Genomic DNA, 25,804 nt, shown 5'->3' with positions numbered 1-25,804 from the left:
AAAACATGTAAAATGCTTCGTAAAATATGATAAAGAAATGCTTACAATCCCTATCATTTTTAAAGAAAGAATTCCTACAAGGCTCTTTACAATGGCATAACTTTATACTAACCAAAATGTAATACAAACACAATATAATGCTCCTTTTTCATTATTTTAATTTATTACTGTTTTTGAAAGAATTCTTTCAAACATTAGAAAAACCAAATTTACTTTAAGTTTTTGAGAGGTGAATTTGAATACAACCATATTAAACTTGAATGGCTAAATTAATTTTCAATTACGATTTGAGAGCAAATTACTATTGTAGGTATGTCAGGCACTTCAGCAAATATAGAGATGCCTATTTTCCACTCTGAAAATAATACTTGATACAAGAGAAGGTAAAAAGGGAAAATACTGATATAAGAAGTGATGTGCAAATGCCTGAGGTAGATTAGAGCCAAGGGAAAAGAAAGGTACAAAAACGCATTCCTACATCCTGCTATTTAGCTGTTTTACAGATGACTGGGTGTACGGATAGAGGAGAAATAGTAGGTATAAATAGGTCTCAGTTTACAAGCAAATTTACTAAAAAGAGGAATCTATAATTGTCATAACTACGTAAAATTCACAGCTGCTCTCTTCCAAGACAGGAAAATTTCCATTTAACTTCCATTTCAAATTTTCTTATTTCAAAAGAAATTAAAAACCTTGTGAATGAATGCATACCTTCAGCCCACAGGGTAGTGTTTAATAATAAATATCATCATAATAGTGTAGTATTACACTTAATGAACGTAGATGTTAAGGCACCTGAAATAAAGTATTTCCCAAAGTAATTTTCTCACTTAAAGCTCAAAAGCTTTGCTTTTCTCCATTCAACAGGTTACAAGAAACAATAACAAATAAATAAACCCAAAGAGGCTCTTTAAACAAAACGTCAGATATTTTGAAGAATGAACGGTTAAGAATAACAGGTAATAAGAGTATTAGATATGCTCAGAATTTTTTAGCTTTTTTAAAATCACTATTTTAAGAGAAATTTCTCATAGACAAGCAAGTGATTTTCTACAGATAACATAAAAAGGTATCTTCAATAATCTCATACAATTATAAAAAGGCACATTTAATAATCTCTCAACATACTTAGGAAATGTCCTTAGTTTAAAATTAAAATTATTTTATGACATTTTGCAAGATGTCAAACTGTATTTGATATATGTTGAGAACCATACTTATTCATGATGTACAACCATACAATAACTGTGAGTGTGCTGCAACATGTCATTTAGAAACTTTCTGAATTTGGATAAAGTCCAAATTTAACTAAACTCTTCTAGAGTAAGTGAAACCACCCTGAATTTCCGGTTTCCTATTAAAAGAAAAAAACCAAGGTTTTACTTCAAGTTCATCTATAAGCAATATTTCCTCAATTACATATATGAATATAAATAATACTTTAACAATTACTTACAGTAAATATCCGTCTGCCAGTTCGATCAAAAGTTACACAGTACACAGATGACAAGTGTCCAAGAATTCGTTTATGCATTTTCATGTGCTGATACACTGCAGTTGGAACAAGTCGCTCAAGTCTGTATTTCCCATTCAGCTTCCTTGAAAACAGAGTATCCGCTACCAAGAAAAAGGAAAATAAATGTAATCTAGAAATTAATTTTCTTAAATAATCACCTTTTAAGAATTCACATATTCCAATTTGTCATGTGCAGGTAAAAATACAGATGCTTTCTGATATATATGGCTTCTCGCTAAAAGTCTTTAAAGTAATGAATAAAAACATTGTTTCACCTGAAATAAGTCAGGCACTATCATTCTCACTTTATAACTTAATTTGTAAGTTAAATGACCTGTCCAAAAATCACAAAGTAAGGCATGAAGCTAGGATTAAAGCTCGGATTTATTTACTCTCTGTCTAGTGCTCTTTAAAACCCTAAAGCATTTATATGTTATTTCCTTAAAAGCTGTCTATGAAATAGTTTTTCTTACAAAGGCACTTAAAACTGGAACCCGGTGTACTTTTCACAAACCAGTAACACTTGAACACTCGAAATCTGACATGCAGAATGACATTTAAAAACATCTTTATAACAAGTGAAGACAAAGGAATATGTCATTTGCATTATTAAAAAATAATAAACTGGGAATCTTGCCAAACACCTGTATAATGATTCCTTCTCTGGAATCTATTAGCTCTCCCTTAGTTCTCCCTTTCAACTCATTCATTCTAATCATCATTCAAGATCTGACTGAAGTTTATCTTCTGTCCCAAAGCTTGATACATTGACTCCAGCTGAAAATGTCCTCTTCCATCTAAATTACTACTGTACTTATTTTCTATCCGGTAACTTATGGACAAAGAAGGTGCTCAATAAATATATGTTGACTGATCTGCCGGCACATTATTAACCTACAGATGATCTTCTAATACAGGCTTTTTTTTTTTTTTTTCTAACAGTGACTGCCATCTACATTGGGTAATTAGCACTAGGGTTTCTCGCTTGAATTTGGCCCTAAAGAAAACTAAATATATATATATAAAATACTACTTAACCAAGGTACAGAGCCCAGTAATTATGCCCTAAAGTCGATAAAAATAAATATATTGGTTGTATTATGAAGAATCTCAGTATTGATTATATTATTCACATCCAATAAATGTCTGGCTCACACTATATTTCCAGCCACTCCACACCCCCGCTGCCCCCACCCCAAACCCCCAAAAAATATTTGGGCCTGGTGAGGAGATATATAGCCTTTACAGGTTCCTAAGCAATAATATTTCAAAGAATAATTGCACTATGCTTATGTTCTTTCATCACAGCAACAATCTTATATTCTGATACACTATTTCTCTTGCTGTTAGCACGTAAGTTCTATGCAACAATCTACCCCAACACTTGGGAATTTCTAAGACAAGGTTTGACAGTTGTGAATTAGCATATTTAGGCTTAAGTTGGTTATATAACAATTTAACAGAGACTCAATAAGTTTCAATCATAGCTTAGCCCCCAGATACATTTTCTTCATGCCCAGGAATGGCCTGGTAAAAGACATCCTCCGATGCTTTGGCTCCAAACTTATTTAATGCAAGAATCACACAAAAACCACAGACATCAATTTTCCTGCCAAATGAGAACTAAAATCATCTTATCCAAACACCAAGGATCACTCACATCTCAGACTCAGCTGTCTGTTGTAAGAAAGTAAGAGATGACATGCCACATAAACACTGATAGTATTACCAAGATGTACTTTAATTCCCTCTATCCAAAATTTCCAAAATGTCGAATTTTAGGAAACTAACAGTGTTCAAGTGTGAAAATATCATTGTTGGAAATAATATATCAAGACCCATTTCTCAATGATGATTAAGCATTAGTATATAGGTCAGAATTTTTAAGATAAATTTGTTATAAAGACCATCTAAAAATCGGAGATGATAAAGTCTTTTATAAGCAAACACTACTTCTCTTAAAAAAGAATGTTGGCCGGGCACGGTGGCTCACGCTTGTAATCCCAGCACTTTGGGAGGCCGAGGCGGGCGGATCACGAGGTCAGGAGATCGAGACCACGGTGAAACCCCGTCTCTACTAAAAATACAAAAAAAATTAGCCAGGCGTGGTGGCGGGCGCCTGTAGTCCCAGCTACTCGGAGAGGCTGAGGCAGGAGAATGGCGTGAACCTGGGAGGCGGAGCTTGCAGTGAGCCGAGATCGCGCCACTGCACTCCAGCCTGGGCGACAGAGCGAGACTCCGTCTCAAAAAAAAAAAAAAAAAAAAAAAGAATGTTACTGCTTCTTAAACACAGGTTTTACTGAATCTTTGAACTAAACTGGGATTAAATCTATTTTCATTTTGGAAGCCAATTGAAAAAAAAGAATAACCTTTTCAAAGTTACTTTACAGTCATATTTTCAAGCAACATTTTCCAGAATCACATTAGGTGAAACATTTATAGCTAAAACTATATTCCACACTACCCTTTGTAATGCTTAGCTACCAATTAACTATTGGCTATCTATGCTATGACTATATTCTGAAGGAAAAGGTACTTAGCAGAGTCCTGGTCTCAAACATTTACAAACTTGTGTAACAGCACTAAAAGGTAAGACATACAGAAAGAACATACGTAGATTCCCAGGTAATAAGGTGGTGGTTCAAACTTTCCAACTATAGGATTTAGAAGAGAAAATATAAGTATAGTTCAGTAGTTGTACAACTGAAGAGGTTGAATTTGAGGAAGGCTTGACCACATCAAATAGGTAGATAATTTTTATAAAGATAGAAGGATGAGCTAGGACTCACATTCGATGAACTCCCATTTTCTTTTATAATACCATTTGGAAAATGTCTATCTCTCCTATCAGATCTTAAGTACCTTAAAGACAAAAATTCTCTTATATTTCTCAAACCTGAGTATACAGCCTTTTAAATTAAAAAAGTATATAAATAAATCTTCCTTAATAATAAGATATACAAGATGGTTCAACTGAATTTATAGTTTTATGGCAGAATGGCAATGGCAATTATTCACTTTCTAAAGAAATTAATAAGACACCAATTAATTTGAGTAAAAAGGAAATGTCTCTTGGATTATTGGAAGTCCTTAAATTTTATTAAACTAGAACATCAATTTTTAAAATGAGCATGGTTAAACAGATAAGGGGACATAAAAGGATAAATTCTTTATATGACATTATAATTTAACCTTAAATCAAGAGGCATTATGACTTTCATTTAAAAGCACATTTATTTTCATAAGTATAGCGACAGAAACTATTCTTAAATAAAGCTTACCAAAGCAAATCTCTATTCTTTTTTCACTTGGCAAATTCTTTTTTATCCTCTAGGATCAGTTCAAATGCAATCTCTTCTAGGAAGATTTCAAAAGCATCCTAACTGGTTGCACTACAACATTGCTCCTCTGTTCAAAACTGCAATGCTCTTCATTTCATTCTGAATAAACACCAACTTCCTGATACATCAGCCTAAGATGGCCCTGCAGAAACTTATCTCCCATTATCTCTGACCTTACCTGCTACTTCTCGCCTTGACCTGCTCCAGCCACTCCAATCTCCTGTTCTTCCAACACACCAGGCATGCTCCAAACTTAGGGTCTTTGCACTGGCTGTTCCTTCTTCATGAAGTCTTTTTCCACATATGGCTAATTCCCTTATCCCTTTTCAAGTCTTTTCTCAGATGTCTGTTACCTTCTGAATAAAGCCTAACCTAACCAGCCCACTGAAAATAGCAACACAGCCCCTGCCATCACCCATAACTCCTCATCCCCTTTTATACAGCTTTATATTTGCTCTTCATCTATCACTTATTACCAGACATTTTAATTATTTATTATATTCATTGCTTATTTCCTGCCTCCTCCTACTACAAGATAACAAACTTCACACGGACAGGATTTTATTTTATTCTCTGATTAGCCTAAGAGCCGACACAGGTTGGTGAATTAACAAATAAATTACATATTAATAAAAATAATTAGGTTTAGTGGGTACAGTGACTCACACCTGTAATCTCAGCACTTTGGGAGGCTGAGGTGGGCAGATTACTTGAAGTCAGGAGTTCGAGACCAGCCTGGCCAACACGGTGAAACCCCATCTCTACTAACAATACAAAAATTAGCTGGTGTGGCAGTAGGCGCCTGTAATCCCAGCTACGTGGGAGGCTGAGGCAGGAGAACAGCTTGAACCCGGGAGACAGAGGTTGCCGTGAGTTGAGATCATGCCACTGCACTCCAGCCTGGGGAACACAGCAAGACTCCGTCTCAAACAACAACAACAAATTAGGTTTAAGAATAAAAAAAAAAAAAAAAAAGGAAGATTTATCTCACAGATTACAAGATTCAAAATATCTCTAAATAGTGCTTCATTTTAACTGCCCTGCTAAATGAATTTAATTGGGAAATAAGGGGGGAACGTATTCACCTAATTTTCTGAATATAGAGCATAAATGAAATAAAAATTCCAGAAATCACTGTTATCCATTTGAATAAAGTCTGAAGTAAAAAAGGAGCAAAATACTGAAAAGTGTCATTTGTAGCAAATCATTCAGAACCGTCTTTGAAATAAAGTATATGTGCTCAAGTCTACAAAACCAATTAGTAGAGATTAACAAAAGGCCCACAACTTCTTAAACATTAGATGTAACTATGCACATATTCAGCCCTTGGGTTCTCATCCATTACTTCTTTAGGTGCTAGGATAATAAGTCAAATTCCCCCACAAGTCACTTCTTACTTCACATCTAGTTATTTTTCAAGAATTGATTTACTTATCCAATCATAATACTAATGCATATTCAATTTAGAAAAGAACATAAATGAAAGAAGAAAAACCCATAATTCTATTGTCTATAGCAATCACTTTTAAAATTTTGCAAAGATTTACCTCATAAACAACATTTTAACAGCTATGTTGTATTCCTTAATGAAATAAGAGGTTTTAAGTCTGACAGACCTGTGTTCAAATTTGTCACTATGGAGACTTTAAGCAAGTTACTCTTTCTAAACTTTAATTTCTCCAGTTACATTATTAGAGAAACATTTCCATTTGCCACAATATAACTGGCTTTCATATTATGCTGTTCTTTGACACTCCACAATTCCACAAATTTTACATAGTTCTATTAATATCTTCTACTGCTTTATTATGAAGTCCTCCTACTCGGCCCAACAGTACAATAAACATCTACTTACATTTTCTTTTACTTTTTTGTGGTTTAGATTTCTCACTCAACTCTTTAATCTATCTACAATTATAATACTCATTATGAGGTCTCTAAAGATTATTTTTTCTTCCTCAAGTAACTGAATATTTGTTCCAGCCTTTCCATTTACTAAATAATTCTTTCCTATTAAATTCTGATTACATTATCGTATATATGGTTTTATATATATATATATATATATATTTTTTTTTTTTTTTTTTTTCTGTGCTGGGCCACTGACATGACCGACAGTCTATTTATATGCCAATACCAAAATTTTAATCTTACAATCAATGATGTTTTAATATTTGGGTATTCCTCTTGTAAGTCCACTTAACAATGTTGTATCTTGATTATTTGTTAGTTTTGAAAATAAACAGAAAGTTACAAAATTTTTGTTGGAAATGTAAATTTAACTTTACTACCAAACTGACATCTTTCTATCTAGAACATGGTGCTTTCTTCCTGTTGTTGGGCCCAAGTTTTCAATGCAGATGATTTTTTTAAAAAGATAAACATAATAAAGTTACCTCATTTTCTCTCACTACATCATTTGAACCAAGTTCACAAAGAAAGAAAAAGGTAGCTGCCATAAAAGAGTATCTGCAATAACGTTAGTAAATACATTTTTGAGGGCACTAGAAAAATACATGATAAAAAAAAAATCCCTGCAAATAAGTAGTATAGTAGAAATACCATTACCTCCCTACAAAATGTTTAGACTTTTTTCTCCTTTTGCGAAGATCTATGTAAAATGAACAAGCACATATGATAAAGCTGCAATAAATTACCCAAGATCAAAATTAACCATGGTTAAAAAAGATGACTTGGAAAAAAATGAAAATGACTATGAATTAAGAAAATACAAAGGTTAGTGTTTTTTGTTATTATTGTTTTCTAACTGTTAATAACAATATAATATGCTATATAATACCTACTCCAGTGTAGGAAAGCTGTTCCCTCTTAAACAGAAATGGAGGACCACAAAAACAGTGCTTACAACTTCTGCCAACTCATGAAAGCAGAGCCCTGCTGGTAGCCTAATGAAATGCAAGGAAAAGCATGTAGCTGTAGATTGTAAAACCTGGAGAACCAATTTTTTACAGTAGAAGAACTAAGTGAGGAGGCACAAGAATAACTCGGAAGGTATCTCAGTAAAATTTGGGCCTCTTCTGATGCAGAATTGGGGGTACTCAGACAAGAAGCATCGGTATTTTACGAGAAGGTTTTCAATAATTTTACTTAATTCATTTTTTATCCTCTTTTGACTAGTTTTACTTTTTTTTTGAGACAGAGTCTCACTCTGTCGTACAGGCTGGCGTATACTGGCACAATCTCTGCAGCCTCCACCTCCTGGGTTCAAGCGATTCTCATGCCTCAGCCTCCTGAGTAGCTGGGATTACAGGTGTGTACCACCATGCCTAATTTTTTTTGTATTTTTAGTAGAGACGGGGTTTCACCATGTTGGTCAGGCTGGTCTCGAACTCCCAGCCTCAAGTGATCTGCCTGCCTTAACTTCCCGAAGTGCTGGGATTACAGGCATGAGCCACCATGACTGGTCTTGACTAGTTTTATTCTGTGATTCTAATTAAAGAAAACACTTAGAAGGAAAGCTCCCAGGTTTTCTGTAAATAAAATGCAAAAGTAATTATAATTTCTAATTAACGACTACAGAAATGATTCCTAAATTAAAATATAAAAGGGAGTAACTTCTAAATAATCAGTACCAGGTTTCATTTTAATCTCCAAAATCTGTATTAATAAAGGCTTTGGCTTTCTACAAATACGATTAATAACTATCACTGTAAAACAAGAGTTTGGAACTCTATGACACTAAACTTGAGTGAACTATAAAAATGTTGATAAAAACTTAAGAGTACATGAAAACAAATTCCAAACTGACTTACCCCTCATACATGCCATCTCCAATTTTAGATGATAATTAGATTTTCCAAGAAAATAATGCTATATTCATGACTAGACATCAGAGAGCAATGTCTATAAAAACGACCTTCCAAGTTATTAGTTCATTACAAGTCCAAATAGTTGTCTATATATATGGTGTTGGTGATTTCAGAATTTCTATCAGATAAATGTACTGTGTGGCATAAAGTATTTAATAAGGCATAAAATTACTTGAAATGTTATTCATTTTAGAGATCCACAAAAGTGTTTTAATGAAAAGGAAATATGAGAATAAAAAAAAATTGCTAATCATAATTTTCTAACAGAAGTTATGCTAAACCCAGGCATCAAACCCTTGAGAAAATGGCTATAAAGGAAGAGGAAAGCAACCATGGTTTAGAGTTATGAGAGGTTTTTACTAGGACTTCAAGAATCTGATGATTAAAAAAAAAAAAAGTCTTATCTGCTGCAATTAATAATGTGAGTATAAATGTCACAATACAAATACACAACAAGGAGAGGAAAAAGGCTACAGAACACTCTTAACGATGTGTAGCAAGTTTAGAGAATAACAGCTAGTATTTACTGAGTGCTTTACTACATTCCAGGCACCATTCTAAGTATTTTACATATATTCTCATTTAATCCTCACTAATCCTTTGAGGTGGGTACTTCCATTACTCCCAATAAGCAGATATTCCTTACCAGTAAGGAAACCAAAGGATAAAATGTAATTTACCAGAGGTTTGAACTCAGGCAGTCTGGTGCCAAAGACTGTACCCTTAACTATTATATGCTGCCTATGTAGATCAATATTAGAAAAGAAAGACTGAAAGAAAACATGCCAAAGTATGTATAGCAGATAAGAAGTGAGACTGATTAATTTTTGAGCTGTTCTGTTTTCTAAACTTTCTCTATTGAGCATATGTTCATTCTAATTTTTTATAACTCAATCTACCTCAAGGAATTCAAAAAAGCAGTATGAAAACTCTAAAATATCTAAAGAGATTAGCTTAAATTCAAAGACTGACAAAAATAAACCTAGAGATAAAGATGCAAGGAATTTAAATTTATTTAATCATAAAAAAGAAACACTAATGCCTAAGCATATTACAGTGTATGAATGTATATTATGCTACAGAGAATGACAATTTTGTATTTGAAAATGGACTGAAAAAATGATATGCTATAAAGAAATAATTCACATCAGTTTTGATTTGAAAGCTGTAAGATAATACTACAAAGCAGGCCATCAACTTTGTTTGTAAGTTTTGTTTGTGTAATCTTTCCCATTGAATTTTTAAACTAAAAGAGAAACATGTCAAAGATAGTTCAGGTTCAATTTTATTTAGGAGGGAATCGTATAAGAAGGAATGTTTAATTCACTATAGAGCCACAATGGAAAGACCTGTTACTAATACGGGTATCAAGGAAGTAATGACAACCAAATACTCCTAATTTGAGGGCCAGAGTTAATCTGGGAAATTATTCAACACAGGTTGGTTTACTTCTACAGTACCATCTGGTCTCTACATCATACTGTACCAGCAAGTAGCAACCAACCAACATAGAAACAGGAAAAATAAATCACCCTAATAGTAACTATAATGAATGACAGTCCCAATTTCAGTTAAAGTACAAAGAACTGGGTTGCAATATAAAAAGATAATCCTGTAGTCACCTTTTTGTCTACAAAAAAAGGAGGGCAGGTATTGGGAATAGAAGAGTAAGGGGAAATAGTCACCTGAGCAACACAGCACCCATGAGAGCTTCTCTCTTTGCTTTAATACTATAACTAAAATAATCAGTATGCACAGCAGCTACTTTCCAGATCTCTAGATATTCAATTTTGGTGTTTAGTTGCACCTCCTGTTTGAAACATACTATGTTTTTAAAATTTAGCAGATACCATAAAGACGAATAATGTCTGAAAAGGAAAACCCAAATACTAAACTGAAATAAAATACAGGAAATGAAAAGATGATTCCAAGAAGCAAAAAATTTCATAAACCAAGTACATAAAGAGCACTAATAAAAAGGGTAGATATGATAATTATTAGGAATAGTATTTAATCTTCCTCCTATTTTATTTCCTGGAAACCAGTCTGATGCTACTTCAAGTAGAAAACACACAATGACATAATGTTTTCAGTTTTAAATATTTTAAAATGTTTACAGTTGTTTTAATAACAATTTATTTTTCTTTTAAATAAACATTTTTTAAGTTAGGTGGGTTTTTTTAATGTCAAACATTTTAATCACTCAATTTTGAGTCAACAGACATTTATAGAGCACCTATATGAGCCAAATATGGGCTAGAGGATATAAAAGGGAAAAAGAAAAGACATGGTACTTACCCTCATGGAGATTGCAGTCTAGCAGGGAAGAAAGACATGAAACAAGGACTTACAACAATGTTAAGTGTTATCAAATAGAAGGTATAGGGAAATCTTGAAATATATAGCAAAAGGGTTCTAAACACATTGGGGCTGAGGGGTGGATATCTGGGAGTCTGGGAAAACTTCTCTGAAAAACTGACATTTAAACTAAGACCTGAAAAATGAACAGCCACAGAATGCTGATGGCAGCAGAGCATATTCCAGGTTGAGGAAACAGCATATGCAATAGCCTGAGGCTGGAAAGAGCATAGCATTCAAGCAACATAAAGAAGTCAAGATTGACTTGCACACAAGAGCACAGAAAGGGCAAGTGTCAAGAGAAGAGACTGAGAAGGTAGGGGGGCGGACTATATAGAGTGCTTTCTAAGCTATGTTAGGTATTTTGGACTAAATTCCAGTAATAATGGGTTGAAGTTTTGGGGGAGAAAAGAATGGAGTAACATACACAGTAAAATTTACTTTGGGATAATTCATTGCAGTTTTCTCTTGACCACAATGAGAATGAATTGGAAAGGATATAACTAAAAGCAAAAGCTAACTTTGCAAAAAAATCAAAGGGCTCTGAAAACAAAATTTCATTTTAGAAAAAATTTAATCAGCTTGAGACCAAAATTATCAACACTTTCTCAAGGAATTAAATACCTGATCTCCTAAGTATCTGGCACTATATAAAAACTTGAAAAGACCACACCATGTTTCATTGTTTCTAGAGTTCAAATACTGAGGCAAAATTCAAACAACTGCTATTCCCAAATCAACAAATGGACAGAGCTGGCACATTAACACATAAAGAATTTCACAGAGAAGGCAAAAAGGTGCTATATAAATGTGACATAAAGTTAAAAGCATAAGATCTGAGGTACATGCATACATATACACACAAAAACAGAGATATAATGTCATTGGTTACTGCTTTTCTAAGCTTCAGTTTCCTCATTAATCAAGTAGGATCAGCTGAGTGTGGTGGCTCACACCTGTAATCCCAGCACTTTGGGAGACTGAGGTGGGTGGATCACTTGAGATCACGAGTTTGAGACCAGCCTGGCCAACATGGTAAAACCCCGTCTCTACCAAAAATACAAAAATTAGCCGGGTGTGGTGGCGCATGCCTGCAGTCTCAGCTACTTGAGAGGCTGAGGCAGGAGAATGGCTTGAACCTGGGAGGAGCAGGTTGGAATAAGCTGAGATTGCGCCACTGCACTTCAGCCTGGCCAACAGAGGGAGACTCAATTTCAAAAGAATAAAATTAAGTTAAAAATGTAGGGTTATCTTAAAGAGTTGCTATAGAAAACAGACGACACAAAATGTTTTGCAAATTCAAAGGTGTGTTATACTAACATTGATATGGACTGCCCCTAAACAATCAAACCTTCATGTGTCATAAAAGTTAATTTAACTGAACATAGTTTTACTTTTTAAAAGACTTTTGTTGGAGACCAATTTTCCCCGAGGCTTCCTTATGGAGCTGAACAAATTATTCCTTTGTTTATAAAAATATCTATTCAGCCTGATCGGATCATGGACTTCCCAGGTCCAAAAGATGTCTAAGAAAACACTGAATATGTAACTTCAAAGGATCCCTGAAGAAATTCAAAATAAAAAGTCATGACCTTATGAGAAAATAATATCATAATTTGCTTCACCTACACAGATATGAATATTCAACAAAATCAAACCCAGTAATCACTCTGGAAAAATATGTGATGCAAACTAAAAGGGAAAATGGCTAGTGATTCCTAATTACTACTGGAATTACTAGCCAGATGTTTTATATAAAGTGGAGGGGATATCCCTCATCACATCTATAACCTAAAAACAAATGTTATCCTATCAGTTACAGAAGAAATTAAAACACAGCTAGCTACAAAAGCAACAATTTAAACTCACCTAAGGGAGTTTCATTTCTTCAAAGTTTTGCCCCCCTTTTTTTTTTTGACAACCATTAATTTGAAAAGAAATTTTAGCAGAAGAAAAAAAAAAATATATATTTTATACATTTGATACTTTGGCATAATGAACATTATTTCCCTAAAAAAAAAAAAAAATGCTAATACACCTTGAAAGTCTCTCACAGCTAACCTGTTTTTAAGAGGCAAAAAAAAGGGAGGAAATAGACAGGGAAGGGGGCTAGGGAGAAAATAGTTAATAAAACAACAAAACCTATGTCAAATAGAAATATGAAGATCATTCAGGGAAAACACTAAAAAACAAAGACCAAGACAAAAAAGAATATAACTGAGTCAACAATCATTAAACAAACAAACAAAAAAGCGAAGTATAAAATCTTTATAAGACTAAAATTATGACTAGAAAAATAGAAGAAAATGAGCTCTAGAAGTAAAAATGGTTACTGAGAAACAATAGGTTAAAATAAATATATTTAAATAAGTGATGAGTAGATATCTAACTAGGAATAAAGTATGGATTGAGTAAGAAAACGGAAAGAAAAAACACTGAATACAGCATATTAGAAAAAGATAAGTGAACAGGAAAAAAAACCCATATATTATATCCTATAATTTGCTGAATTATATGTAACTGTTAACTTATATATTAAAATTATGTAATCTCACATATTTGTAATATAAAAAAATCATTCTAATAATTATGTAAGAAATATATGACAAAAAAAATAAACTTAAGAACCTAAGGGGAAAAAAAAACCTTGATTGAATAAATTTAAGAAATTACCAGCTACAGAATAAGTCAAACACAATATTGGAAATACGGCAAAATATAGCACAAGGTGAGAAAGAAGAGTCTTCTCTACAAAGATTTGCATCTAGCTTTAAGTGACTGTTTGCTATCTTTATTCAAACTAGTTTTCTCAGAGGATCACAAAATTATAAATGTAGACAAGATTTAAGACTTTTTTTTTTTTTTTTTTAAATGCAAAGGCTTCTTAGCATTAATTGGATGTCTGGGTAGTGAAGCTACTTTTCAAGGAAAAGTTTTTTTCCTTACACTCAAACATGTTTAAGAATCAGGATTCTCAAAACTCCTTATCCTCACCCAAAACTGCAGAACTTAATAGCAATCCTCCACAGACAAGTAAAATAAAAATATGGAAAAACTTAGGCAAAACACCAAAAAAGATGACAAATGAAAGACCTAGAGATAAAAAGTTTACTTTGCTAACATGTCAAATGTAAGAAAAATGCAAACAAAGCAATCAGCAAAAATTGCTTTAATTTATTGTATTACAATCTTTTTCACAAGATAAACATGCATTAAACCAACTTCCAAATTTAACCTTAAAAACCCCTTTAATGTATTTAGGTCTCTTCTTTCCTATCTCCCCTTATTCATGCACATTTATTACTGAAGTATAAGCAAATATAGAATAAACTATATCTGAAAACAGGCATAATGTGAGTATGGAGAGGTAAGAGAAAGGACAATACCAAAGATTCGCTAATACCTTTGGAAGCAAATGCTGCTATGCCAAGTACACACTCACATCTCTCTTCCACAATAAAAGAATCACAAGCTAGTAATAATAACAGATCAGTGGGATCTTTTGTCTTTGCTTTTGAAAACAGTATTAAAGGAGGTTCTAGAGCACTGGAAGGCAGGTGGACCACTTTGGGTCTCTTGCTGAGACTGAGTTCTAGTTCAATTTTCACAACTTACATCAAAGACGAAAAGGTTCAAAGTAGTTGGGAATTATAAGCACATAATAAAACAGGATAAGAAAACACTCAGACAAGCTCAAGTGGCTTCTCAAATTGTATAGGTATGTATTTTATATTCCAAGTGTAATGAACTGATAACTCAGTCTACTCATAAACCTTCATTTCTTAAAAATCAGTTTCTGGTTTGGTGATTTTATCTTCTCTTACCACAAAGCTATTCTTGGATCAAGCTTCTCTTCTTTCTACTAACCTTCATTCCATTTTGTAATGCCTTACCCACCTTTGAACTTTACTTGTCCCATCCCAGTGTATCAATTTCATCAACTACCTACTACTTTTCATTTAATATTTACTAATGCTGAAGAGTTGGGTCTCTAAAGAGCAATAAAACATAATGTCTGTCCTCCAGGACCTAACAGTATAGTAGAGGAAACAAAGGTAAATAAATAGCCATAACCATGTGATAAAATCAATAGTAGAGATAAGTAAAACCACTTAATTCTGCCCAGTTTAACATCTGAGTTTTAAAGGATAAACAGATATTTGTACAATGTACAGAAAACAGAGGGGCATTCCAGGGAGAAATAAAACATGTGAGGAGACAAAAGGATGAAAACCAACATGGCTGATTCTAAGAACTGCCAAAGAGTTGTACTAAGCTAGAGCACAAAGTGCAGGTGAGGACATGGCAGGAAAAGTGGGAAAAGGTCAGTCTTGTGTGATACATTAAAATGGCTGACACTATCATTCAGTCACTCTCAATGGGGGAAAAGAGGAGGCATGACATGGTAATATGTGCACTTCAAAAAGTTTAGAGCAGTGATAATTTTGCCCAGGAGATATTTGGCAATGTCTGGAGACTTTTAAAATTGTGACAAGGGGGTAGTGGGGATGCTACTGGCAATTAGCAAGCAGAGGCCAGGGATGCTAATAAACATCCAACAATGCATAGGAAAGTTGCCTACACCCAGGAATTATCTGGCCCAAAATGTCTCAACAGTGCCAAGGTTAAAAAATCCTGGTTAGCCGGGCGTGGTGGCTCACGCTTGTAATCCCAGCACTTTGGGAGGCCGAGGCGGGCGGATCATGAGGTCAGGAGATCGAGACCATGGTGAAACCCCGTCTCTACTAAAAATATAAAAAAAAAAATTAGCCGGGCATGGTGGCGGGCGCCTGTAGTCCCAGCTACTAGGAGAGGCTGAGGCAGGAGAATGGCGTGAACCCGGGAGGCGGAGCTTGCAGTGAGCCGAGATCGCGCCACTGCACTCCAGCCTAGGTGACAGAGCGAGACTCCGTCTCAAAAAAAAAAAAAAAAAAAAAAACCCCTGGTTAGAATCTGACTCCTAGGATACAGGAATAGACTAGGGGCAGGGGCTCAAGTAGCAATTAAGTTCTGGGAGAGCAGAGGCCTTGTTCTTGCTTATCTGCAACTCCAGATCCTAGCCCGGTGCCAGATATAATTAGAGATACACAATATTTACTTAGTGAGTGAATGAATAATGTAGGACTCCAGGCAAGAAGTACCAAGGCCTGAAATGTGGCTGTGGCAATGATAATGGAGAACAAATTCAAGAAAGTAGAATAAACAGGTATTATGTATTAAATAGACATAAGAAATGAACAGTAAATCTAAAACAAAATTATCTCCAGGCTTCTGGCTTGGAGTAACAAGGTTCAGAGTGTCAAAAATTACATTTTAGGTATTTTTAAGTTTGAGATGAATGTGAGATATTCAAGAGGTCCAACAGTTTCCAGATGGTTTGAAATATCTAAGAAAATCCAATTTTGCCACAAACTTAACCTAAAATTATCCTCTGAACTACAGTAAGAAGTCCAATAAAAAATTAACAAACCCTATGTCCAGTACAGTATCCTGGACTGAATCCTGGAATAAGAAAACGTAATTAGTGGGAAAATTTAGTGAGATATGAATAAGGTCTGCTGTTTAGTTAACAGTAATGCACCAATGTTAGCTTAGTCGTTCTGAGAAATAGACCAGGTAATGCAAAAGTGTAACATTTGGGGAAACTGCATGAGGGGTATACAGGAGCTCTTTAAACCATCTGTGTAGCTTCTCAGTAAATAATTTTCTTACTCCAAAATTAAAAGTTTATTTAAAGAAAAACTACTACCCCAAATGTGTCAAAATTTCAGTATTTGGGATCTATATTAAACGTTTAAATCTATATACGTATCTTAAGAAAAGCCAAATGTCAAGAATTTTTTCTTACCTCCACTGATACTTGGTAATACCACACTGACCAAGGAAAGGGCAAAGAAAACTTTTAAAGGTAGCCAGACAGAAAATGGCAAAGACTCAACAAAAGAAGAAATAAGTCAGTACTACAAACATTCATATATATTTTTTTAAATCTTCTGAACCATACTGTAACAGCTTGAAATAATGCATTGTACCACTATGCAGGCAACTATTCTGGCAAGAAGACTGATGAATTATTTCTCCCCATCACCATCGTGTTCATAACTTTATAGTGATAATAAAACAAAATATATACCATGGTGAACTCTAGCAAAACACAGACACTAAACTATGACTATGCAAGTTGAGTCATTTTGATCAGTCTAGCTTCTCTGTAGTGCTTTCAAAAAATATATGTAAATACAATTTTTAAAAGTAGGCAAAATGGGCAATCTATTACAGGTGTTTCTTAACAAAAAGCAAAGATTTTCCTGAAAATCACAATGGAAGAGAGAGAAAAAAATTTATCTTAAACTCTAAAAATAAAATAGTCTTTCAGAAAGGTACATCAATCACCTGCTTGGCAATTAATTCTGTTACCTAAATGAATCAATTACATTTCTATGCTTGGATGCAAAATCCAAGGTATTTTTGCCATACGTATATATAGGGTTCTGTACCATCTGTTGTTTCCGGCATCCACTACGGATCTCAGAATGTATCTCCTGTGAATAAGGGAAGACAAATGTTCCTCTCTCCTTGTCAGCAGTATTTACTAATCTGACCAATGACGTGGCCTAAAATATTTTATTTGATTTTATAAATATTTGGTACCCTTTTCCAAAAAATGACTAACACCAATTTTCTTGAGTAGCCAAGTGTTATTATTAATAAATTTAGTTTACTGGGAATAAAGCATAGCATAATGGAGTCAAACAGTCTGGGTGGAATCCTGGCTTCACTTCTCACTGCATGTGTGAACTTGGTCAAGTTACCAAAATCTTTCCATGCTTCAGTCTCCTCTGTAAAATAAGCATAATAGTTCCTACCTATAGAACATTTAAGGTTTTAAAAGAGTAAATAAATAGAAAATGCTTAGAACAGTGTCTGGCACACAGGAATTACTCACAAAGCAAATGTTATTTACCATCAATCATTCTTACATTTTCATTACCTACCACAGGCCTGACTGACAATGTACTGAAAGAACAAGCATAACATGTTCTCCTTATTATATGGATCTACAGTTTTTCAAAGACAGGATAAACTTTTCCTAAATGGGAAAACTCCTATAATATTTTATCTTTCCCTTCTTTCAGGAAACCTATTATACCACCTTAGAATACTTTTCTAAGTACAAATATACCCTCGTCTCTCAAATTCTTTTGTTGTTTTAATGGTTGTTCATTATAGCAAGATTATATATTGAAATTATTTAAACAGGACAATCTTATGTTTTAAAAAAAAATCATACATGATTACCACCACGCAGATATCACATACGTTATCTCTGAAAAGTAAGTCAGAGGAAACAATTCAGAATACATCAGAGTGTCAAAAACATGTAAAACATAGAAGAAAGGATAACAAAGCGGATAAAGTGTTTAAGTCCCATAGGAAAGGAGAGAGAAAGGAACAAAGGTTATTTTAAAAGATAATGACTGAGAATTTTTCAATGTCAATAAAAGACATTTCCAGAATCTAAACAAGACAAATTTTTAACAAATTAACGTCAAGACATATCATACTCAAACTGCAGAAAACCAGAAAGAGAAAAAATCTTACAAGCAATTAGAGAAAAAGGGATTGCCTTCAAAGTAGCAAGTTAGATAGTAGATTTAAACCCAAGTACATCAATGATTATATGTAAATGACTAAATGTTCCAGATAAAACACAAAGATTGTCATATTGTATTTTTAAAAGCCACTTTTATATTTTTAAAAGACAAGAAATAAAAGGAAACAAAAAGTTGAAAGTAAAATGATAGAAAAAGATAAAGATATATATATATATATATAAATGCCAAACCAAAGTCATATAAAACTTACTATCTGTATAGTAAGTATCCAGAAAAGAAAGAATTAAGTAAGATTTGAACAGGTGGAAGAAAGAAGAGTAACATTCCTGGCTAGGCAGGAACATGAGAGTGGAAAAGAAGCTATGATTGAACTTTGAAGGTCTCTGAAAATTAGGAGTACACTTAGAGAAAGTACAACACTATTAAAATATCTTAACCTCTCTATACTATCTTGAGCAGAAGAGTGACACAACAAAGGTAAAACTGAATAAAGTTACTATTACAGTGTTACACACTATACTGGAAGGGAGAGAGAGATAGAAGACACCATAAGCAAGAAGATTAGTTTGGATGATGCTGTTATTAATCCAGGTAAGGCAAGGGCCTGGTAGTAGCAGATGTGAAAGGCATGAACCTAGGAGGCTTCTCAAGACATACTTGCATCAGTATTCCCTCTTTGAAACTTTAGCCAAAAAAAAAAAAAAGTACTGTGCTCTTAAAAAGATAACTATTTTTGTCTCCTACCATTATAACTAATCTGAATTATATATTGATTCTACTAACTCGACCTAATAATATATCTTAATATGGAACTTTTGTAAAAATAAAATTCCAATGAGCTAATTGGCCTACATAAGGTAGAGTGTGCACAATCCCTAATTATACATGACTTTTTCACTATTAAAACTACTAATAAGGAAAAAAATCTATTTTTTTTCTTTTTGAATGCAGATGTACATAATATGAAGTTCTCTAATACCACAGTAACTGAAAAACCTTTTCATTTTCAAAAGCTCTTTACCAAGAGGCTATTAACTACCAGTGAACTCAAACAACTCACCAATGCTGGGTGGGCTACCATAGTTAACTGGTGACTCAGGTGGTCTTCCACAGTGCAACGCAGCCAGAGCAGATCCTTTCCACACAACATGCTTGCAGCCTATTAAACACATGTATTTTTATGCATACAAAGAACACAAAAAACAAAAGTGAGATAAAGAATGTCTAAATCCTACGAGAAAACTTTCATACTTTTATTTGTGCGTAGTAAAGACTGTCTTCCAGCTCCTAATAAAGTTTGTACTCCAGGAACACTTTGAGGAATTTCTTGTTCAAGAAGAGGTCCTAGTCGATGACATATTTGCAGCAAGTGATCAGGTGCTAAGTGTCTGTAATACTTCACCTATTATGTAAAAGACAAATATAGTATGTTTCAGTTTATCATTTTAATTTTCAAAATCTTTGAGCAACAATAAAAAAAATTCATCCAAGTATAAAATATTTTGTTTTGCATCTTTGATGTAAAGCAAATCTCCAGAATAATTAAGAATTAAAAACAACTGATAGTTTATGTTATTAAAAAATTTAAGAACACTTAACATCTATGTTGAATTTCGTAATTTACCAAAAACCTTACAGAGAGAAAGGCAAAATTCCAACTGCTGCTTTAAATATCTTTCAATCATAAAATACAGCTATCCACTATAAAAAGTTTGAGCACTTTTGGAACAACTTCAAAATACTGCTTAATTTATACCTGCATTTGAAACCATGATATGAAATGCTAATATTTTTATTAGTCTTTCAATAAATAAACAATATTCATGATCTAAATAAAATTATATTGGAAAAAAATACTATTGTATTACTTTATAATTAGCTATCAAGTTAGAAAAAAATTTCCACAGTAGTATCTAGTTCAGCTGTTCTCAAAGTATGTTTTGGGAACCCCTGGAGGTCCCTCAGATAAAACTTATGAATAATACTATATTAGTTGTTTTTCACTTTTTCTCATGAATGCACGGTGGAGGTTTCCACAGGACACATAACACGTGATGTCTTAACAGACTGAACGCAGAAACAGATAGGAAAATGTCTCCTCTATTAAACCAGATATTAAAGATTCACAGAAATGTAAAACAATGCCACGCTTCTCACAAATTTGTTTTGTTTGGGAATAATTATTATAAAAATGTTACTTATATTAACATGAGATTATAATATAATCTCATTATAAGTTTCTTTTTGAATGCAGATGTACATAATATGAATGCAGCAGTACATAATATAATCTTATTATAAACTTATAATGAGATTAGTTTATTAGTATTATTTAATAGGCCTCTAATATGTTAAATGCTAAGTTTCTGATCTTTCTAATCTATTGGTAAATACCAATAGATTATAAGCCACACAAATAATGGAACTTCAATACATTTTAGTAAGTGTAAAGGGGTCCTAAGACCAAGAAATTTGAAAATTGTTCCTCAAGTTTACCAAGTAATGGCAACTTTAATATGAATTCCTTTTGATAAGACTGATGTGGGGGGAGGTGAGGATTTAAATCATTTCATTCCATCTTGCAATATCTGCTATACTCCAACTGCAGAAATCCATGAATGATATGTTTTTAAAGGTAGCTAATACTCATCCATCTAAACTGAAGCCAATAGGAGAAACCTACCTTACTCTTCATCAAAATACACTCCTTCTTTCACAAAGATAACATGGAGCCATACTGCCACCAAATAATCTTTGGTAAGATTATTTAAAACAGCAGAATTTGGCATACAGTAGGTGATAAGCCAGTAAAATGAGTATTTTTGGAAAAAGGAGTTCTAATAGAGTATGTATCATATGAATTACACATACTACCTCCTTGTTTTGCAGTCAAAAAGCACAGTGACATTGAAGTCTCTGAGAAATCCTGAGATAATTTCCCAGACTCATTTAGCTACAGAATCCCTTTTTTCCCTAATAATATCTATCATATTCACTCAGAACACACTTTAGGAAACACTAGTATGATTAGCTAAATAAAAAAGCATTTAAAAGAAAACTTACCAAAATGAGTTTTTAAAATTGTATACTTTTCTTTAATCTCCCCCAAAATAATTTACCTAAAAATAAAATTTAGAAGTCTAGAATACTTGTAAGGTTGCTTCCAGTTCTAAGCTTGCAAATGATTATTTTAATATGACTTAATTGATCAAAATTCCTTTTAAAAATTTTACTTTAAAGAAGATGGAAGTTCATTACTTATTAACTTCAGATGGGTGATGATCCTGTTTTAGTATCCTCTGGCAAAATATATTTTCAGGTAGTGAAATTGAAAATCCTTATTGTAATATTCTATCTTTCAATAAAATATTATGAATCCACTCTGACTCAAGCTTTCTTTGGTGATTTAGAATGTTTGAATTTTTCAAAATCAACTTTCATTTTACAGTTAGAAGAGATACTTCCAGTTCTTAAATTCCTTGTGCTTTCTCTGGCTTTTGAGACTTTATACAAGCTGATCCCTCTGCTGGCAATCTTGTCTTACCTGCCCACCTCTACACCTCATTCTCCTTCATGTCTCAGTCTATGTCTCACTCACTGCCTTCCATGACCTATTTACACCACCTGTGCCCATTTTTGGACACTTTGTGTTCCCACAGCACATTATACTCTTCGAATGTCCCTTCATCCCTCTAGCACTGTGTAGTACTTACCATATTAATTGTTCTTAATATATTTTGATACCTAGACTTTTAAGAATCTAATGACAGCTATAATCTTCTTCCCCCAAAAAATACACAAGACCTACCATTATTTGCCCTGTTTCGGGGGTTCATAAGACTCATGCTCTATACTAAAATTGCCAGTTTACTTGTCTGTGTCCTGCATAAGGAGAGAGTGGGTCATGTTTACCTCTGTCTACCCAATACCTAGTGCAGTACTTATAGTTAAGTGCTTAATAAAGTTCTAGTTGGATATATGAAGATTTAAGAATATGCAGAAACTGACTTCCCCACTCTCAAAAAACTCAAAACATTTTGTTAGCACCTATCCCAGCACATAAAAATAGATGTAGTAAAATTTCTTTACATGGTATAATTCTTTATTCTAATAGTTTTGGGGTGAGTTTGTTTGTTTGTTTTGAGACGGAGTCTCCCTCTATCGTCCAGGATGGAGTACAATGGCAGGATCTCGGCTCACTGCAACCTCCGCCTCCCAGGTTCAAGTGATTCTCCTGCCTCGCCTTCCGAGCAGCTGGAATTACAGGCGCCCACCACATAACCCCGCTAAGTTTTGTATTTTTAGTAGAGACGGGGTTTCGCCATGTTGACCACGCTGGTCTCGAACTTCTGACCTCAAGTAATTTGCCCCCTAGGCCTCCCAAGTGCTGGGATTACAGGCATGAGCCACAGCATCCGGCCAATTCTAATAGTTTTAAAACACTTTTTAAAGAAAGCCTTAGAACATGTCTTCAAACAAAATTTTAGACAAAACAGATTAAAGGTACTCAGAAAGTATTCTTACTTAAGTGGCATCAGGGAACACATATCTCAATGCTTGACTCTCTACTTGCTTCCTCTTAGCAGTCCCTGAGGTACCACCATGAAAGGGTCTCTGGAAAGAACAGTGGAAACAGACTAACAAACAATGCTATTATCCTCTCTTTCCCAAGAATCCTCTTCCCCACCCCTCATTTTCTCAGCAGATGACCTAACCTACTTTACAGGAGAACCTTTTTTAAAGCTGAAGCTTTCTGTTTCTTCCCTATCAAATCTGTAAACCTATCTACACCTGTACCAATTCTGTAACTCTTAGTAACACAACTGTCCCTCTTAATAAATATTTAAGATCCAATCCCTCTACCTATGCTTTGAATCCTAACTTCTCTGACTGCATGGAAATCCTACACTATAAATTAGACCTCCACATTCTAGTATGTACACTAACTTCCTCTCAACCAACTCCTTCCCATCTACATGTAAACATGCTGATTTTGCATCCACTTTAGGAAAAAACAAAAATCCTGCCTAACTGCTATTATCCAACACCTCCCCACACAAATATCCTGGCTACCCCTTTCCCGTTCTCTTCCTCTCCGGAAACATGTTTTTAAAAGAATGGTCCATAGTCCATCTCATTTCATATCCCATCCTCTCCTCAATCTACTCCATACTAGCTCCCACTCATGACTTTACAAAAAATAGTTCTTATCAAAAGTTCACCTTCGGTTATCAATAACTCTAATAAGCATCTTTAAATCTATACCTTATTTAATGTCCCATAATATTTCACCTAACTGTTGAACACTTCCTCATTTGCAAACTATCTTCTCTTAACTTTCATGACACTCCCTGGCTTGCCTTCTTCCTCTCCAACCATTCCTTCTCATTTTTCTTTTAGGCTTATAATCCTCTATACAGCCATTAAATAGTGAACTTCCTTAAGATCCTGGGTACCAGAGTCCAGTTCCAGATCCTCTTTTCTTCTCACTATATACTCTCTCTTTGGACAACTGTTATAACAATGATTGCCAAATTTCTATTTACAGCATAGACTTGCATATCAAACTTTCTTAAAACAGCTCTCTAGAGCCCCAAAGCATCTGAAACTCAACATATGCAAAATTGAATTGACGGATCCTCATGAAAACATTCCCCACTAAAGTGCTCCCTACCTTGGTGGATGTCAACCCCATTTATCCAACCTTAGAAGCCAGAAACCAAGGAGCTGCATTTTGTACACAGCCCATTTCTTCCTCCTTCACATCATATTCCCAATATCCAAGCAGTCACCAGGTTCAACTTAATTTTTCCTTCCTATTTTTAAATCCATCTACCTGTATCTCCATAACAGTCCAAGTTCAAATAATCTTTGCAATAAACGCATACCTTTCCCAAGTGCACTCATGCCCCATTCAAATCTATTCTCTATATTGCAATTAGAATGTTCTTTCCAAAATACATATTGGATCAAGTCACCCCTACTTAAAACACTTCTGATGCTTTTCTCACTCTTTGGATAAGGAATGTAACTTCCTTTGTTTTTCTGTACTCTACAGAATCTAAGTCTGTTTTCTTGGTTGCACACTTCCTGTGACTTTCCTTTATTAACTCAATATATCGGCTTGTGATTATACATTTAAAAGTATAATTTAATGTTTTTCTATTTCACCATTAACTACAAAAGAGCAGAGGCCATGAATCTTTTTGCTCTCAACTATAGCTCTCTCTCTCTCACACACACACACACACACACACACACACACACACACACACAGAATAAACAAAAATATTTAAATAAAACAATCTTTTCTACCTTTTTCTAAACATTCTTTATAAACATATTAACCATATTCATATTCTTCATAAATATTAATCCATTATTTAGATATATATATGTGATTTTCAGTTTTCAAGTTAGTAAGAACCCCATATCTTTAATATAAACTTAAGCTTTTAATTTTAATTAACTTTTTTTCCACTGGTAAATAAAGACACATTTAAAATAATACAATAATAAAATCTCTTATCTATATTGTATGTATGTGGTTTCTCAGTAATCTGCCATACGATATTATTTCAGGGGAAAAATAGTCCCTCAAGATCCCCAATTTCTGATATACGAGTTACTTTCTGGGACCCTAGGTGCTTTCAAATTCTTAACATTCAACACATAAAAAGTTATGACCAGATTATAAAGTCAGTGTGATAAATTATACTAATATAGCTAACACATATTGGCTGCACACTGAATGCCAGGCCCTATGGTAAGTGTGGTAAGTTTTACATGCAACTACTCATAACTCTGAGAGGTATATACTATCATTATTCCCATTCTATAAAAAAATTATAGAATTTATTTAAAAAGATATTGCGACCTTCCCAAGTTCAAACACAGCACATGAGAGAGTCAAACCACAGCAATATAACTCTGGACCCTACAATTCATACTATCACACAAATGACCTATTACCTCAAATATGTATATATATCAATGTGCAAGATATAAGCAAGTCATACAACAGACAATTTGAATAGTTTTCAACACAGACATTAAACTGAGCCAGAAAAAGAGAAACATTTCACAGTTCACTTTCACTACTAAGGAAACTAGCATAAAGGCATAAATTCCTATAGGTAAAAG

At 33.9% G+C, this 25,804-nt stretch overlaps 1 protein-coding gene across 2 annotated transcripts in view; it reads right to left on the bottom strand.

Annotated features, from left to right (window-relative positions):
- PHIP (pleckstrin homology domain interacting protein) overlaps positions 1 to 25,804 on the bottom strand; it is a 137,859-nt gene that overhangs the window by 100,040 nt on the left and 12,015 nt on the right. For both annotated transcript variants that reach the window (XM_055274198.2, XM_055274199.2), the window contains exons 5-7: positions 19,913 to 20,063; positions 19,722 to 19,820; positions 1,457 to 1,617 (exon numbers count right to left, since the gene is read on the bottom strand). In XM_055274198.2, the coding sequence (XP_055130173.1) occupies positions 1,457 to 1,617; positions 19,722 to 19,820; positions 19,913 to 20,063 (411 nt within the window). The remainder of the gene's footprint in view (positions 1 to 1,456; positions 1,618 to 19,721; positions 19,821 to 19,912; positions 20,064 to 25,804) is intronic.

Source organism: Symphalangus syndactylus, chromosome 4 (assembly GCF_028878055.3).
Source record: "Symphalangus syndactylus isolate Jambi chromosome 4, NHGRI_mSymSyn1-v2.1_pri, whole genome shotgun sequence".
NCBI classification, from domain to species: Eukaryota; Metazoa; Chordata; class Mammalia; order Primates; family Hylobatidae; genus Symphalangus; species Symphalangus syndactylus.
This window is presented reverse-complemented; position numbering and strand designations above follow the sequence as displayed.